Source organism: Pyrus communis, chromosome 15, assembly GCF_963583255.1.
Source record: "Pyrus communis chromosome 15, drPyrComm1.1, whole genome shotgun sequence".
Lineage (NCBI taxonomy): Eukaryota > Viridiplantae > Streptophyta > Magnoliopsida > Rosales > Rosaceae > Pyrus > Pyrus communis.
Genome location: NC_084817.1, coordinates 21911270 through 21927603, shown reverse-complemented (window position 1 = coordinate 21927603; position 16334 = coordinate 21911270). Strand labels below are relative to the sequence as shown.

General features: G+C 38.5%; 2 protein-coding genes across 3 annotated transcripts; both read left to right on the top strand.

The window, feature by feature from the left end:
- Positions 1-614: 614 nt before the first annotated feature.
- On the top strand, positions 615-5714 carry LOC137717352 (receptor protein-tyrosine kinase CEPR2-like). 2 transcript variants are annotated; one of them, XM_068456683.1, is made up of 4 exons: positions 615-985; positions 1105-1192; positions 2086-4773; positions 5098-5714. In XM_068456683.1, exons 3-4 carry the CDS (start codon positions 2214-2216, stop codon positions 5508-5510), a joined length of 2973 nt encoding a protein of 990 aa, XP_068312784.1. In that variant the 5' UTR covers positions 615-985; positions 1105-1192; positions 2086-2213; the 3' UTR covers positions 5511-5714. The 2 variants fall into 2 exon arrangements, with proteins under 2 accessions (XP_068312784.1, XP_068312785.1); XM_068456684.1 differs by having other exon boundaries at positions 615-1192.
- Positions 5715-10190: 4476 nt separating this feature from the next.
- LOC137717192 (serine/threonine-protein kinase-like protein CCR4) lies at positions 10191-10946 on the top strand. Its single transcript, XM_068456490.1, has one exon. It carries the CDS (start codon positions 10191-10193, stop codon positions 10944-10946), a length of 756 nt encoding a protein of 251 aa, XP_068312591.1.
- The last annotated feature ends 5388 nt before the right edge of the window (positions 10947-16334 follow it).

The following is a 16334-nucleotide window of genomic DNA, read 5'->3' as shown; positions in this document are numbered from 1 at the left end:
GGTGTGGGCCCCACAACTTCTCACTTTGGTCGTTGAAATTAAAATCGATAGAAATGGTTTTGAAATTGTCCACTGTCAATCATTTTTATCTTTATGTGAAAAAATTTCATTAAATTGAAGAAACCACAAGTTCAAGTGAAAGGGTTGGTTTGACAAAATATTCTCAATTTAACGAATATTTTTCAAGAAATGACTAAAATGATTGACAAAGAAGAATCTCATGAACTACTTTTATATATTCTCAATCACACATACCATTTTGGTTAAAAATCCTTCACTCATATCCAATAGGATCCTCTCCGGATTCTTTTGGTGAAAATCCTATGGATCCGTAAATCGTGTCCATTCATCGTACATTGTGTGGTCAATATTTGTCAGGTACTGTTTGTGTTTAATTTTAAATAAAAATATTTAAAATGATTTCTGATTGCACGATATACGATAAACAAATATATATACGATTCATGGATTTATGTGATTCTCACATAAGGATCCAGCGAGCATCGGATTCCACTCATATCATGTAACAATAATTACTTTTTCGTGATTTTTGGAGGAGGCCCTAGTTTCCAAATGTTGCGCATAAAGCATTTTTGTCTCTGCTCTCTCCATTATGGGCTCCCTCCCTCGCATCAGTCACGTAGATACACTATTACTCATCTCTCTCTCTCTCTCTCTCTCTCTCTCTCTCGTCCTTGCTTATCTCTTCTGCCTCCTCCACCTTCCGCTGTCTGTCTCGCTTGTTTTTCTCGTTTTTATTTGCTTAATTTCCTGGGTTTTACATACACACACATAATTATTTAGTGCCTGGGTAGATGAAAGATTACTGAGTGGTGAGTGGTGAACTTAGTAAGCAAGAAACATGTGGGTAGCAAGGAAGGGAGTGTCAGATATCATCTCTCCAGTCTCCATCCATATCCATGGACCATCACCATATGCATGCACAACACTTGTTCATATATCCCATCACCCAAACAAACACAAAGTAAAGTTATATCATAGCATGCTCTTTCTGTTTGCTTTCTCTTCTGTATAATTTGTTCACCATATTAATCCAGTTTGTTTGATCAAATTCCCACCTGTTGTTAACTTGTCCGTCATCAGATGTGATGAGGCATTGGCTGCCGACACTGGATGCTAATTCCTCCACCACATGATCTACCACTCACTTGGATCTGATCATCATCATCAGGTACTCTAATCTAATCATCTCTCACCTCTCTCTAGGTTAACTCTAAACATTATTTTCGATTCTGTTGGATTAATTCTTTCTTCATTTTTGTAATTTCTCAACTTATGAATGCCTTCTGCTTGATTAATATTACTAGATAAACTAAAAACTACTTTTTAATTATTGAAAAAAGAAAACAAAATTAATCCAAAGCCTAAATAATTTATTTTTATACTGGCAAGAAAATTTAGGAAATACAAAATTAAGCTATTTTTCTGGCTCAAAACATCGTTATTTTAACTTAATAACTTTAATTAATTAGTTGCTACTTGCAAAATATAACAGTATTGCTTTCTTTTAGTTTTAGTAAATTAGTTAAGTCCTAAGTAAGTAATTCGATGAAATTAGAGCATTGTTTCATGAATTTTGGCACAATTGGAGCCTTAGTTTCTAAACTAAAAATCAGTGTGTATTTATATCGGTCTTGTCACAATGTGAAGCAAAAACTCTTTTGCATAATATGTTTAGAACTTTCATACAAAATAAATGGTTTAAAGCGTCAAATAAGGGGCGGAAGTTCTAACGGAATTATCCAAAACGACCATTGCTCCATAGTGTGACAAATGCATGGATAAATCTCAGGAACTTAAGTGATGAGTTATGTCAATATCAGGTTTATTTTGGCTAGAAAGCTTAGTTATTAGTAAGTGCTACACTTACCATCTATTTATACCGTCATTTGTACCATCTCTCTAATACGTGTAAGTTCATCAAAACATGTTGGTTTCGTTTTTATTAAAAAGTTAAGACAAATAATGATATAAATAAATGGTAAAAATAGAGTTTTTGTTAATATTATAAATTAAAAAGATAATGCAGTCAGGGACAATGACTTGTGGGCTTTTTCTGCACAGCTGTTTCCTTAAGCTTCTTCGGAACGTGTTCAAGTCCAAAGAATGGCGTCGGCATGGGGTAGTGGTGGTGGTCGCCCTCGTCTCTAATTGACCATTCTACCCCTACTACAACCTATTACTACATTCCAATGGCATTGTACTTGCTGCTGCCGACTGTGGTCTTCCTCTGTTTGCTTTTCCCGCCATGCATGCCTCTAACGGTCGGAACTGAAACGGAAGCTGAAGCCCTCCTTGAGTTGAAGAGGCAACTCAAAGACCCTCTGAATGTTCTCGATTCCTGGAAAGAGACCGCAGATGGGTCGCCCTGCAACTTCTTCGGAGTCGCCTGTGATCGGATTAGCGGGAAAGTGATTGGAATTTCTCTTGATAACAAGTCCCTCTCGGGTGAGATTTCGCCCGCCATTGGTGTTCTTGACAGCCTCGCCACACTTTCGCTGCCTTGCAACAACATTACAGGAAAGCTTCCTGCCCAAGTCACTGGTTGTGCCAATCTCAAAACTTTGAATCTCACTGGCAACAAAATGGTGGGAGCAATCCCGGATCTTTCTGCCCTCCGAAAATTGGAGATTCTTGATCTTTCTACAAACTCCTTCTCCGCCGCATTCCCATCATGGGTGGGGAATCTGTCTGCGTTGAATTCTCTCGGGCTTGGGGAAAATGAATTTGATGAAGGTGAAATCCCTGAGGGGCTTGGAAACTTGACCAACTTGACTTGGCTCCATCTGGGGAATTCCCAGTTCAGAGGAGAGATTCCGGAATCTGTTTACAAAATGAAGGCATTGGAGACGTTGGATATGTCGAAGAACAAGCTCTCTGGGAAGCTCTCCAACTCGATTTCCCAGCTACAAAAACTCAATAAGATTGAGCTTTTTCGAAACAATTTGACCGGGGAAATCCCACCAGGGCTCGCTAATCTCACCCTCCTAAGGGAATTTGATTTCTCATCAAACAAGTTTTATGGGAAGTTGCCTTCGGAGATGGGAAATCTCAAGAACTTGGTGGTTTTTCAGTTATTTGGGAACAATTTCTCCGGGGAATTCCCTGCTGGGTTCGGCGATATGGAACACCTTGTTGCAATCTCAATTTATGAAAACAGATTTTCCGGGGAATTTCCAACCAATTTTGGCAGATTCTCACCTTTGGAAAGCATTGACATATCCGAGAATCAGTTTTCGGGTGGTTTCCCAAGGTTTCTTTGTGAAAAGGGCAGGTTACAATTCTTACTTGCTTTGGGCAACAATTTTTCTGGGGAGCTGCCAGACTCTTACGTTCGATGTAAATCTCTAGAGAGGCTGAGAGTCAATCAGAACAATTTGTCTGGGAAGATTCCAGCTGAGTTTTGGTCACTTCCCTACGCGACAATGATTGACTTGAGTGATAACGACTTCAGCGGAGAGATCTCCCCCAGCATTGGGTTTTCTACCAGCTTGAATCAGTTGAAATTGCAGAACAATGGTTTCTCTGGTAATCTTCCGCAACTTGGGAACCTATCAAACTTGGAGAGGCTCTATCTGAGTGGTAATAAATTTTCCGGTGAAATACCTTCCGAAATTGGTGCTCTAAAGCAGCTGTCATCTTTGCATCTTGAACACAATTCTTTGACAGGATCGGTACCATCAGAATTGGGATACTGTGATAAGTTGGTGGACGTGAATCTTGCTTCGAATTCTTTAACTGGTAATATCCCACGTACGTTATCACTAATAAGCTCTTTGAACTCTCTAAATCTCTCGCAAAATAACCTCACGGGTTTGATTCCCGAAACTTTGGTGAAACTGAAGCTAAGTTCTATAGATTTGTCGGGGAATCAGTTATCCGGAAGGGTACCATCTGATCTTCTGACCATGGGAGGAGACAAAGCCTTTGATGGAAACAAGGGACTCTGCATTGATCAATATTCCAGAACACGTACAAATTCTGGGATGAACATGTGTACTGAAAAGCTGAATAAAAAAAAGGTGCTTGAAAATAAACTGGTTTTGTTCTCGATTATAGCATTGGCGTTGGTTGCTGTTTTTGCTGGATTACTGCTGGTCAGTTATAAGAACTTCAAGCTTGGGGAGGCAGTTGACAGAGAAAATAATTTGGATGCAGGGAAGGAGAAAGATCTGAAATGGAAACTTGCGTCTTTCCACCAGTTGGAAATAGATGCAGATGACATATGCGATTTGAAAGAAGAAAATTTGATTGGAAGTGGCAGTACAGGGAAAGTTTACCGCATAGATTTGAAGAAAGGTCGTGGCACGGTGGCTGTCAAACAACTCTGGAAAGGAGATGGCATGAAGCTTTTGACCGCAGAGATGGACATTTTGGGGAAGATCAGGCATAGAAATATACTGAAGCTATACGCTTGTTCAGCGATGGGCGGATCTAGTGTTCTCGTGTTTGAGTACATGGCAAATGGTAATTTATTTCAAGCGCTTCACAGAGATATTAAAACCGGGGAGCCCAAATTGGATTGGTGCCAGAGGTATAAGATTGTTTTGGGAGCAGCTAGGGGCATTGCTTATCTGCATCATGATTGTTCACCAGCTATAATTCATAGAGATATTAAATCCACTAACATTCTGCTCGACGACGATTATGAGGCAAAAGTTGCTGATTTTGGGGTTGCAAAGATTGCAGAAAGCTCTCAGAAGGGCTGTGATTACAGCTCCTTCGCCGGCACACATGGCTATATTGCTCCTGGTGAGTTTCAAATCTACGAAACCACATACATTTATCCTTCCATTGTTATGATATATAATTATACTTCGTATCTTATAGAATGTATCGGAAACCTGTTAGTCACGACTCACGTCACATATGTTAGCGTTGGTTTCTTGCTTCAACCACGCGTTAAGCAATTGCTCGGTGACAACTTCTACAACTCTAGAATTTTGATCTGCTCACCAGATTTGATGCTGCTTTAAATTTTTTTTTTTTTTTTTTGCCGGTTTAATTCACTTGGGATTGTATCCAAAATCTTCACAACCTGCATGTGTTCAAACTTTTTGAACTAATTTCCTGCAGAGCTGGCATATACTGCTAAAGTGAACGAAAAGTGCGATGTGTATAGTTTCGGTGTGGTGCTGCTCGAGCTAGTAACTGGCAGGAGACCAGTTGAAGAGGATTACGGTGAAGGCAAGGATATTGTTTACTGGGTTTCAAAGCATCTGAGTGACCGTGAAGCGGTTGTTAAGATTCTAGATGATAAAGTAGCACATGAATGTGTCGAGGACGACATGATCAAGGTCTTGAAGGTTGCTGTTCTCTGCACTACCAAGCTACCGTCCTTGCGCCCGACAATGCGGGATGTTATAAAGATGCTTACGGCTGCTGATCCTTGCACTTTCAGGTCCGGAAACAACACCTGTAACGACGAAAATGTCAAGGATTTCTCACCCAGTACTGATGAATTGTCTCTTTTAGCAGTAGCTAGCTAATTGCGAAGTTCAAAAGGTAGATACGTAGTGTTAATTTCTTCGTTTTATAATGCTTGTCATGTAAGTTGAGAATTTAAAATCATATATATGCTTAGTAAATGTACTGTTATGTTTACGGGTAATGCTAGTGAGACCAATTTTGTAAACTAAATTTTGTAAATCATTTGACTTGGTTGTTGATGATTGCATTACTACTTAAGTGTTGATTAATATGCTTATTTCTTATTTGTGACACATCATATAGTTTACAAATTTGGTCTATCTAACATTACTTTAATAGTGTTTTGCCTTGCATCATCAAAGATGGTGGTGGTGTTGTGTGTGTCATTTTACCTTGTTCAATAAAAGAAGTTAAGATTTCAACATGAAATTAACTCGTATTATGAGTGATTTGGTTTCATTTAAGAACGTGCAAGGTTCTTTATTTATTGGATGTAAGATTTATACTCTCAACACGTAGAACATGTAACAACTCATTTTAAAAAATTACATGCAAAATTACGAAAATACCCCTGTGTTGGGTTTGTAACCTGGCACATTGTTTTTCTTTCCCCTGCTCCCGTGACAACTTTCTCTTCTTTTCATTTTCTACAAACCTCACTTTCTCTAACTCTCAAATTCTCTCATTCTCTCTCTAAGCTCTGAGAGCTTCACCCTTGCTCTCACCTCAATCAATCCTTTCACAAATCAAACCCCAAAATCACATATTAGATATCACTGAGACTCAAGGAACACGATTTTGGTCTTGCATGTTACATCGGAGCATCGTAGGGTGATCCACCATTAAAGCCGAGAGCCTCGAGCTCTATCCTCAAATACTAGGTGAGATTTCTAGTTTAACCTTTATATTCAGGGGTTAAATCTTGTCTGGTGATGATTTGGGGTTGAGTTTGGGACTATCTATTCATGCATGCTTGTTTTCTTCGAATTCCCAGATTTTCGGTGAAACCAAATGGCTTGCGAGCCAATTTATGGCCAACTCCGACCATGGTCAACCCTTAAATTGGTAAACTCTAGTTCTCTTATTCCTTAGCTTCACTTTGGTTTAAAAATCATTGGAAATGGTGGAGATTTGACCCCAAATCAGAGCCTGGGAAATTTCCTAGCCAAAGTCCCCAAAAATCCTGGTTTTCTTCTTCGATGGGTCTGGTGACCCGCGAGCTAATTCGGGTCTATTCGACACGCAACCCAAACTAGGCCCAAAACCAACCTGTCATCCGGCCCAATCTAGTAACCCATTAACTCAGGTCCAATCCGCTAATCCTAGCCCAAACCCAATCCTTTAAACTTGGCCCAAAGCCTTGACCCAATAACCTTAACCCGATCCAATTTATCAGATATGTTTTCGAGATATGTTTTCGGTGATTATCTAGTGGGTTATCATACGATATATACACACATCACGGATATTTAGTGTATGGCCATAGGACATAGTTGAGGATACTTATGTTATACCCCCAGCTTCGTTGGCGAAACCAGTGTCGGTGTGTTATGCTATATATATAGATATGTTTCTTCTTTGGCGTAACCCAGAGTCGTACGGCTTCACCTTCGGGTGATGGGACCTACCATGTTTCTTCACTGGTGTAACCCAGTGTCGTACAGCTTCACCTTCGAGTGATGGACAGGTTATGCCTTCGGGCAACTATGATACCCCTAGTATTTTATCATTGATTTGAGTTATAAGATTTTTGGTTTTTGCCTTCGGGCGCTTTGATATCATTTTTAGAGATGATTTTACGGCTGCGAACATTTCCTGCATGCTAGAGTTTTAGAAAAACCTGTATGTAGTATTATATGTGTTCTCAAAACAAGGGGTTATTATGTTAAGAAAGAATTTGGGTTTTTGAGTATTATTAGTATTAGTATCAATTATGGTCCACTCACCTTTTGTTTTTGCGCCCCCTCAGGACATAGTGACAAGAAATACGACCCGAGCATCGAGGCATTTCCCTACCAGTGACTTTGTGACCTTCCATTTGTGTATGATTTCCTTATGTTAATTGTAATTTGATTTCTTATCTTCACTCGTACTTTCGTGTTGTAGTGTGCTCTGGACATATTTGTGCATCTTTTGTATCGGATTTGTGATCGTTGGACCTTCCGTTGCACTCATTTTTAATTCGGAATCTTATTATGGTCTCCTAGCATTTCTATATTCAGTATCACCGTTATTTGTTATATAACTTTTGAATTATAGGTTCTCTTATATTCTTGCATATTCATATATTTATGGCTTTCGTCACTCTCGAGTGTCGGCTAGCACGTGTCATCCATGTATCATTAAGATAATGGGGTTGAGGCGTGTCAAAACACCTATCAAACTTTAGAAGTGAAACACATGTGACTATTGGGCTTCCCAAATAGGCAGGTTTACTTTTGTGTGACGCACAACGCTCACACGTGCTCCACGTCACATAATTTGTGTTGTCCACGTGTAAAGTTTGAGAATTCGTCACACGTGAGTGTGCGTATTAAGAGTATGATTTCTACATTGAAAGAAGAAGGGACCTAAAAGCATCTCCAATAGACTTTTCAAATTTGAGTATTTTATTTTTCTTTATTCATCATTATATTCATAAAAAAAAAAAAATATATATATATATATATTTTTTTTTTTTCCTTTTGTTTTTTGGGAAACTCATAAAATGTTGTCTTCTCCCAACTCGCTATGTAACACAATATTTGATTTTGTAATAATAAAAAACTTAAGTTGAAGAGTGAGAAAGATGTCTGTAAAATTGTAGAGAGGGAATGAACTACCAAGTTTGACATTTACTTTCGAAGAGGTTGCTGGAGCTTGTTTTGTTGACGTGATTTTACATATAGTTGAAAAACAAAATTATAGAGTTTGCTGGAGCTTAATTTCCTGGGTTTGACATCTACATACATACATACCTACATACATACATACATATATACACACACACATATAATTATTTAGTGCCTAGGTAGCTGAAAGATTACTGAGAGGTGAGTGGTGAACTTAGTAAGCAAGAAACATGTGGGTAGTAAGGAAATGTCAGATATCATCTCTCCAGTCTCCATCCATATCCATGGACCATCACCATATGCATGCACAACACTTGTTCATATATCCCATCACCCAACCAAACAAACAAACAAACACAAAGTAGAGTTATATCATAGCATGCTCTTTCTGTTTCTCTTCTGTATAATTTGTTCACCAAATTAATTCAGTTTGTTTGATCCAATTCCCACCTGTTGTTAACTGGTTCTTCATCAGATGTGATGAGGCATTGGCTGCCGACACTTGATGCTAATTCCTCCGCCACATGATCTAGCACTCACTTCGATCTGATCATCATCATCAGGTACTCTAATCTAATCATCTCTCACCTCTCTCTAGGTTAACTCTAAATATTATTTTCGATTCTGTTGGATTAATTCTTTCTTCATTTTTGTAATTTCTCAATTTATGAATGCCTTCTGCTTGATTAATTTTACTACATAAGCTAAAAACTACTTTTTGATTATTGAAAAAAAGAAAACAAAACTAATCCAAAGCCTAAATAATTTATTTTTATACCGGCAAGAAAATTTAGGAAATCCAAAATTAAGCTATTTTTCTGGCTCAAAACATCAAGTTTATTTTAACTTAATAACTTTAATTAATTAGTTGCTACTTGCAAAATATAACACTATTGCTTTCTTTTAGTTTTAATAAAAGGATACTTTGGATGAAGTCCTTAATCACTAGTATACATTGATTGAAATCCTATTAGTTTTTTAGATTTTGATCAAAGTCCTTTGATTTTGTACACAACAACATATTAGCATTAATCAATTTCCATGTCAATTATTTTATATTTTAAATTAAACATTATATTAAATATTGTAATATAGACATCCTTTAAAGCAATTTTTTTTCCGAACATTTAAAGCAATTAAATAAAATAAATTACCACATTTATGGGATATAAAATCCCATAAGATTTGAACTTTAACGTTTATGGGATTAAACAACAAACTCCACCATTAGGAAATAATTGTTTTTTTATTGAATGTCATGATAAAAGATAAATGTTCTTATAAGAATGGGATTAAACAACAAACTCCACCATTAGAAAAGAATTATTATTTTTATTGAATGTCATGATAAAAGATAAATGTTCCTATAAGAATGTACCCATGTACAATTATAGTAATTCACAAGAATGTATCCATATACAATTTCAACATTAAAACCCATATGTGACAAAAACAAGAAAAACAATGTACCCATATAAATTCTTAATGTAAAAAATGATTAAAGAATAGAAAAATGAAAGCAAACCATAATACCAAATTAGTTAAGGGTACATACTATATAAATCGTACATATATGGGTGCAAAAAAATTTAGAAGAAAAAAGCTACAATGGTAGTATAGAAAAAAAGTTGGGTACAGGGATTATGCAACAAGAGAGAGAATGTACCCAATGAAATTAAAATTGCATTCAGAGCAATATAATGTTCATTTGTTACAATTTTGCAATATGATGGTCATGGAGAAAAAATAAGTTTGAAATTTTTTTGGTAAATTTTAAATTTGAAGATACATATTTAATATAATAATGTTGAATTTGAATATAAGCATAAATCTGAGTGAGAGAATTTTGGGATTTTCAATTACAAACATGATAATGTGGGAGAATTTATAAATTAAAATTTGGTGAGCATGGGCGCAGTTACAAGCCGAGCAAGGCGCAGCAGCAACGGCAGGGCCACCGGTGTTAGAGAACTAAGCCATTTGGTGAGCATGGGCGCCAATGGGGCTTCTTTGGAGGAATTTCCACTGCAACTACTACTCGAAGCCACCTTCAATTTCTCTGAAGAACACAAAATTGGAACACGCAGCTACGGCTCCGTCTACTACGCCACATTAGATGACGGTCGCCAAGTTGCCATCAAGCGTGCTGAGACATCAGTCTCTTCCTCATACGTTGGTGGCTGCACAAAGCGCCAGCAAGACCATGCTTTTGTAAACGAGCTTGAGTCCCTTTCACGTCTCAACCACGAGAACTTGGTTCGATTACTTGGATTCTTCGAAGACGCAAAAGAGCGAATACTCGTGTATGAACACATGAACAATGGCTCCCTCCATGACCATCTCCACAAGCTCCCACATTCGCCTTTGCTCTCATGGGCCAAGCGCATCAAAGTGGCTCTTGACGCAGCCCGAGGGATTGAGTACCTGTACGAGCAAGCAGTCCCGCCAATCATACACCGCTACATTAAGTCATCCAACATACTACTGCATGACACATTGCGGGTCAAGGTATCCGTTTTCGGCCTATCTTTAATGGGGCCGGAGGATGAAGAGTTGGACCTTTCGCTTGTTGCAGCTGGCACATTTGGGTACATCGACCCGGAGTACTACATAAAGGGATACCACATAGTCAATAGCTTTTACAACTGTAATTTTTGGTTATAATAGTCTTGTAACTAATTTCTGTGTTAAGAGATTAAATTAAATATAATTAGTTACTAAGCCTAATTAGACAAATGTATATAAACTGAGTTGTATTCCTTTCTCATCAAGAAAGAAATAATAAAAGATCTTCTTTTCTTACATGGTATCAGAGCCTTTTCTGCTTCACCACCTCTCGATCCTTTGATCTCTGTTCTTTGGCCACCGCCTCCGCCACCGTCTCTTGATCGTCTTCGTTCTTTGATCTTTGGCCATGGCGTCTTCAACTTCCTCTCCTGGACAACCTGAATTTGTTCCTTCTCATCCTACAAATTCTTTCCCCAATTTTGCACCGATGAACCCTAATTCTTCTTCAATCTCGTCAATTTCTTCCATAACTGTTCAGAATATTAGCTGCATGGTTCCTACAAAGCTCAAGTGTGATAATTACCTCGTCTGGAAAGCTCTATTTGCTACGATTTTTCGACGATACAAACTGACCGGCATCGTTGATGACTCTGAAGTTTGTCCGCCATCTTATGTTCTGGATGCATCTGGTCACAATATTCTGAATCCTGCTTTCGAGATTTGGTATGAAAAAGATCAGAATATCTTGATTTGTTTGAATTCTACGCTTTCTGAGGATATAGTTCCTTTCACTGTTGGTATCACATCGGCTCGAGATCTATGGTTGAATCTTGAGCATTGATTTGGTGGAGTCTCTGCCGCTCACATTCATCAACTTCGTTCTTGTCTTCACTCCTTGCACAAAGGCGATCTCTCTATCTCTGATTATTTGCAGAAAATTAAAGGCCTTGCTAATTCGTTAATGGCTGCTGGAGCTCTTGTCAGTGATCATGATTTGATTGCTGTTACTCTCAATGGACTGCCTAATGAGTATGAGTCTTTCATCGACTCAATCATGCTCCGTCTTTCGACCACAACATTAGATGAACTTCATGGATTGCTGATCAACAAGGAGGTTTTTATGCTTCGCAAGAAAAAAGGTGTAAATTCTTCTGCTTCTGAGCCTTTTCAGGCTTTTGCTGCGCAGTCTCAACCTCCACTTCTTCCTACACCACAGTTTTACAATTTTCCTCAAGCCTATGCGGCTCATCAGTCATTCTTCAATCCTTCACCAAAGTTTTCTAACAACAATCGTGGTCGCGGTCATTTTCAACGCCGTGGTAATGCTCATAAGAATTTCAACAATTTTCGTGGTCACTTTTCCAATTCTCGGGGTTCTCATGGCAATTATAGGAATAATAACAACTTTGGCCATCGCTAAAATCCTGGTGTTAGTCGCAATAGTTTTGGTGGCAGAACTCCTTGTCAAATTTGCAACTCCTTTGATCACGAAGCTCTGGATTGTTATGAGAGAATGAACCCTGCTTTTGCTGGCAGAATTCCTCCTGCAAAGTTAGCTGCTATGTGTGCTCACACCAGTTCTAAACAATCTCCAACTACTTGGTTAATGGACTCGGGTGCCACCTCTGATATCACTAATGACAATTTTTTCTATCCAATCTCCACATCCGTACTCTGGCGAAGACAAGGTGTATATTGGTGATGGACAAGGTATGGCTATCCATCACACTAGTAATTCTACAGTCTCAACACCACTTGCTAATTTCAGATTGAGTAACATTCTTCATGTTCCACTGATGAAATTTAATTTGCTCTCTGCTTATCAATTCTTGAAAGATAACCATTGTTCCTTGACCCTTAATTCTGATGGTTCTGAAATCAAGGATCGTTCTTCGAGGATGACGTTTTTTCGCGGTCCAGTTGAAGACAGATTCTATCATTTTCATGGTCTCTCTACTGTTCCTGCTCCTCATTCTACATTCTTCAGTACCAAAGAATCGTTGCAAACATGGCATAAAAGACTTGGTCATCCATCTTCTGCTATGTTTCGAAGAATATTAAATAAGCATAATCTTGCTCACAGTGGTGACAAACTTGTATCTTTCTTTTGCACTGATTGTGTTATAGGCAAGAATCACAAGTTGTCTTTTTCTTCTAGTACAAGTTCCGTTTCTACTAGTTTAGAATTGCTCCATTGTGATGTTTGAGGTCCATCTCTCATTCCTCCTGTTAGTGGCTACAAGTTCTACTTGTTAATTATGGATGAGTTTATAAAATATACCTGGATGTTTCCCATGAAATATAAATCTGAGGTGTTCTCTCTTTTTGTCTCTTTTAAAGCTTATGTAGAAAATATGACTGGCAATAAAATCAAAGTCTTGAGATCAGATTCAGGGGGTGAATTTACCAGCTCGCAGTTCAATTCTTTTCTATCATGCAATGGTATTTTTCATCAATATAGCTGCCCTCACACACCAGAACAGAATGGATGTGTAGAACGAAAGCACATGCATCTCACTAAGCCTGCAAGGACTCTTTTGGCTTTTTCTCGAGTTCCCCATCAGTTCTGGTTTGAAGCTTTTACAACTGCCCTGTATCTCATCAATCGATTACCAATTTCTATCTCCCTAGGAACTTCTATTTCGTAAGTCTCCAGATTATTCAAGATTGAAGGTCTTTGGCTGCAGCTGCTATCCTTGGCTTAAACGGTACACTTCTTCTAAACTGGATGGCAAAAGCACCCATTGTGTTTTTCTTGGTTACAGTCCTCAGCATAAGGGATATCGGTGCTTGGATATTCAAACTCAGCGCATTTATATTTCAAGACATGTTCTGTTTAATGAAGGGCATTTCCCTTTTCATGATGCACATGATCTTTTGCCTTCTTCAAAGTCACAAGGCTCGAATCCTTCTTCTTCAACCTTCATTCTTCCATTTCCCATTTCTTCACATGCTCCAACACCCTCTACAGCATCACCAGTCCCACCTTTATCACCTGTTTCATCTCTGCCGTCTTCCTCTCCACCTTCTCCTCCCCCTCCATCTTTACATTTGTCCTCCAGTTCTTTCTTTCCAACTCCGTTAAATATTCCCCCAACTCTCATCCTATGATTACCCGATCCAAAGCCGGTATTTTTAAACCTAAAGCGCTCTCTGCAACCAAACATCCAATTGCTATGGATAACTTTGTGCCTACTACTTATCTGCAAGCATCCAAACATGCTTACTGGAATCAAGCTATGTTAGAAGAATTTCAAGCTCTTCAAAGCACAGGTACTTGGACTCTTATCCCCTCTTCTCCTCATCAAAACATTTTTGGTTGTAAATGGGTTTTTCGCATTAAGCGCAAACCCGATGGCACAGTTGATCGATACAAGGCCCGTTTTGTAGCCAAAGGGTTTCACCAACTAAAGGGTATTGACTTCAAAGAAACCTTTAGTCATGTTGCTAAACCAGTGACTATTCGCATCTTATTGACTCTTGCTGTTCAGAATGATTAGTTCCTAAATCAGCTTGATATTAGCAATGCGTTTCTGCATAGATCACTAAAAGATGAGGTGTTTATGCAACAACCTCCTGGTTTTGTTGATGCTTCTCAACCTTCCTCTGTATGCAAGCTCAATCGGTCTCTTTATGGCTTAGAACAGGCCTCGCGAGCCTGGTATGACAAATTGGGTCATGCACTTCTCTCCCTGGTTTTGCAAATTCTAAATTAGATTGTTCGTTGTTTGTGCATACCTCTCCTCATCTTGTGATTGTATTAGTATATATGGATGATATCATTGTCACTGAACCAAATGCTTCTTCCTGTCAAGCATTCATTCACAAGCTCAGTTTTATGTTTCCTGTTAAAGATCTCGGGCCTCTCCACTATTTTCTTGGCCTTGAAGTTCATCGCTCATCTGAAGGCATTTTCTTGTCCCAAGGCAAATATGATATGGATCTCCTTCTTAAAACTAAATGGAAGGTTGTAAACCTTGTGCCACTCCACTTGGCACTGCTAAATTAGATCATCTCGGCAATCTGTTGTCTGATCCCAAGGAGTACAAGTCCATAGTTGGTGTTCTCCAATACCTCACTTGGACACGGCCAAATCTTTCTTTTTCCGTTAATCAAGTGTGTCAATTTCTTCATTGCCCCCGAGATAATCATTTCCAAGCAGTCAAACGTATTCTACGGTTTCTCAAAGGCTCTGTCGATCAAGGTATCTGGTTTAAAAAAGGTTCTCTACACATTACAACCTTCTCGGATGCTGATTGGGCTGGCTATGTTTTTTATCGAAGATCAACATCTGGTTATTGTGTTTACTTAGGTTCAAATCTCATTAGTTGGAGTGCTAAAAAGCAGCCAACGGTTGCACGATCTTCAACTGAGGCTGAATATCGATTTCTTGCTCTTACTGCTGCCGAAATCACATGGATTTGTAAAATTTTTAAAGATCTTACTTTTCCACTATCTCACACTCCTACCTTATGGTGTGATAATGTGTCTACCATTTCTTTGGCTTCCAGTCCCGTGTTTCATGCTCATACGAAACACATTGAGATTGATTATCACTATATCAGGGAGCTTGTTCTTGCAGATCTCATCACAGTTTTGTATGTAAATACTGAGCATCAGATTGCTGATATTCATACAAAGTCTCTGTCCAAGTCACGGTTTCACTATCTCCGGTCCAAGCTTTCTCTAGGTGCTCCACCGATTAGCTTGAGGGGGTGTAAAGGGATACCGCATAGTTAATAGCTTTTACAACTGTAATTTTTGGTTATAATAGTCTTGTAACTAATCTTTGTGTTAAGAGATTAAATTAAGTATAATTAGTTACTAAGCCTAATTAGACAAATGTATATAAACTAAGTTGTATTCCTTTCTCATTAAGAAAGAAATAATAAAAGATCTTCTTTTCTTATACTACAGGCTTCAACACCTAACGACCAAGAGTGACATCTATATCTTCCGAGTGGTGTTGCTTGAATTGTTATCCGGTTACAACGCAATTCACAAAAATGAGAACGGGATGCCAAGAAACCTTGTCGTTTTTGCCGTGCCGTACATTGTGAGCGACGGGATACACCGGATTTTGGATCCAAGAATGGAAGCTCCAACGCCGTTTGAAATAGAGGCAGTGGCATATGTTGGCTACTTGGCAGCGGACTGTGTAAGTTTACAAGGTTGTGACAGGCCATCCATGACTGACATTGTAAGTAACTTGGAAACAGCCTCGGCTTATCTTTTGTAACGCCCTTCTCGCTCTCCTTCCAGTTCCACGACTGAATCTACGTGACGATGTAATGGTGCGACGGCATCGTCAATTGTTGTTGAGCAAAAACCATTCATTTTCTTTTCATTTTTCCAATTTTATGCATATATTGGACTTTTTTGTTTCCTTAATTTTTTTGGCGTTTGCTGGTTAGTCAAGGCAAACTGTATATATATACAAATTGCAAACAAATTGCAACCACTGGATTTCAAGCCATGAACCCTTCTTTTCTTCAACTTGGTCTTTGTTTCATCCAAATGGTTTAGCTTTGAATGTTATTTTTT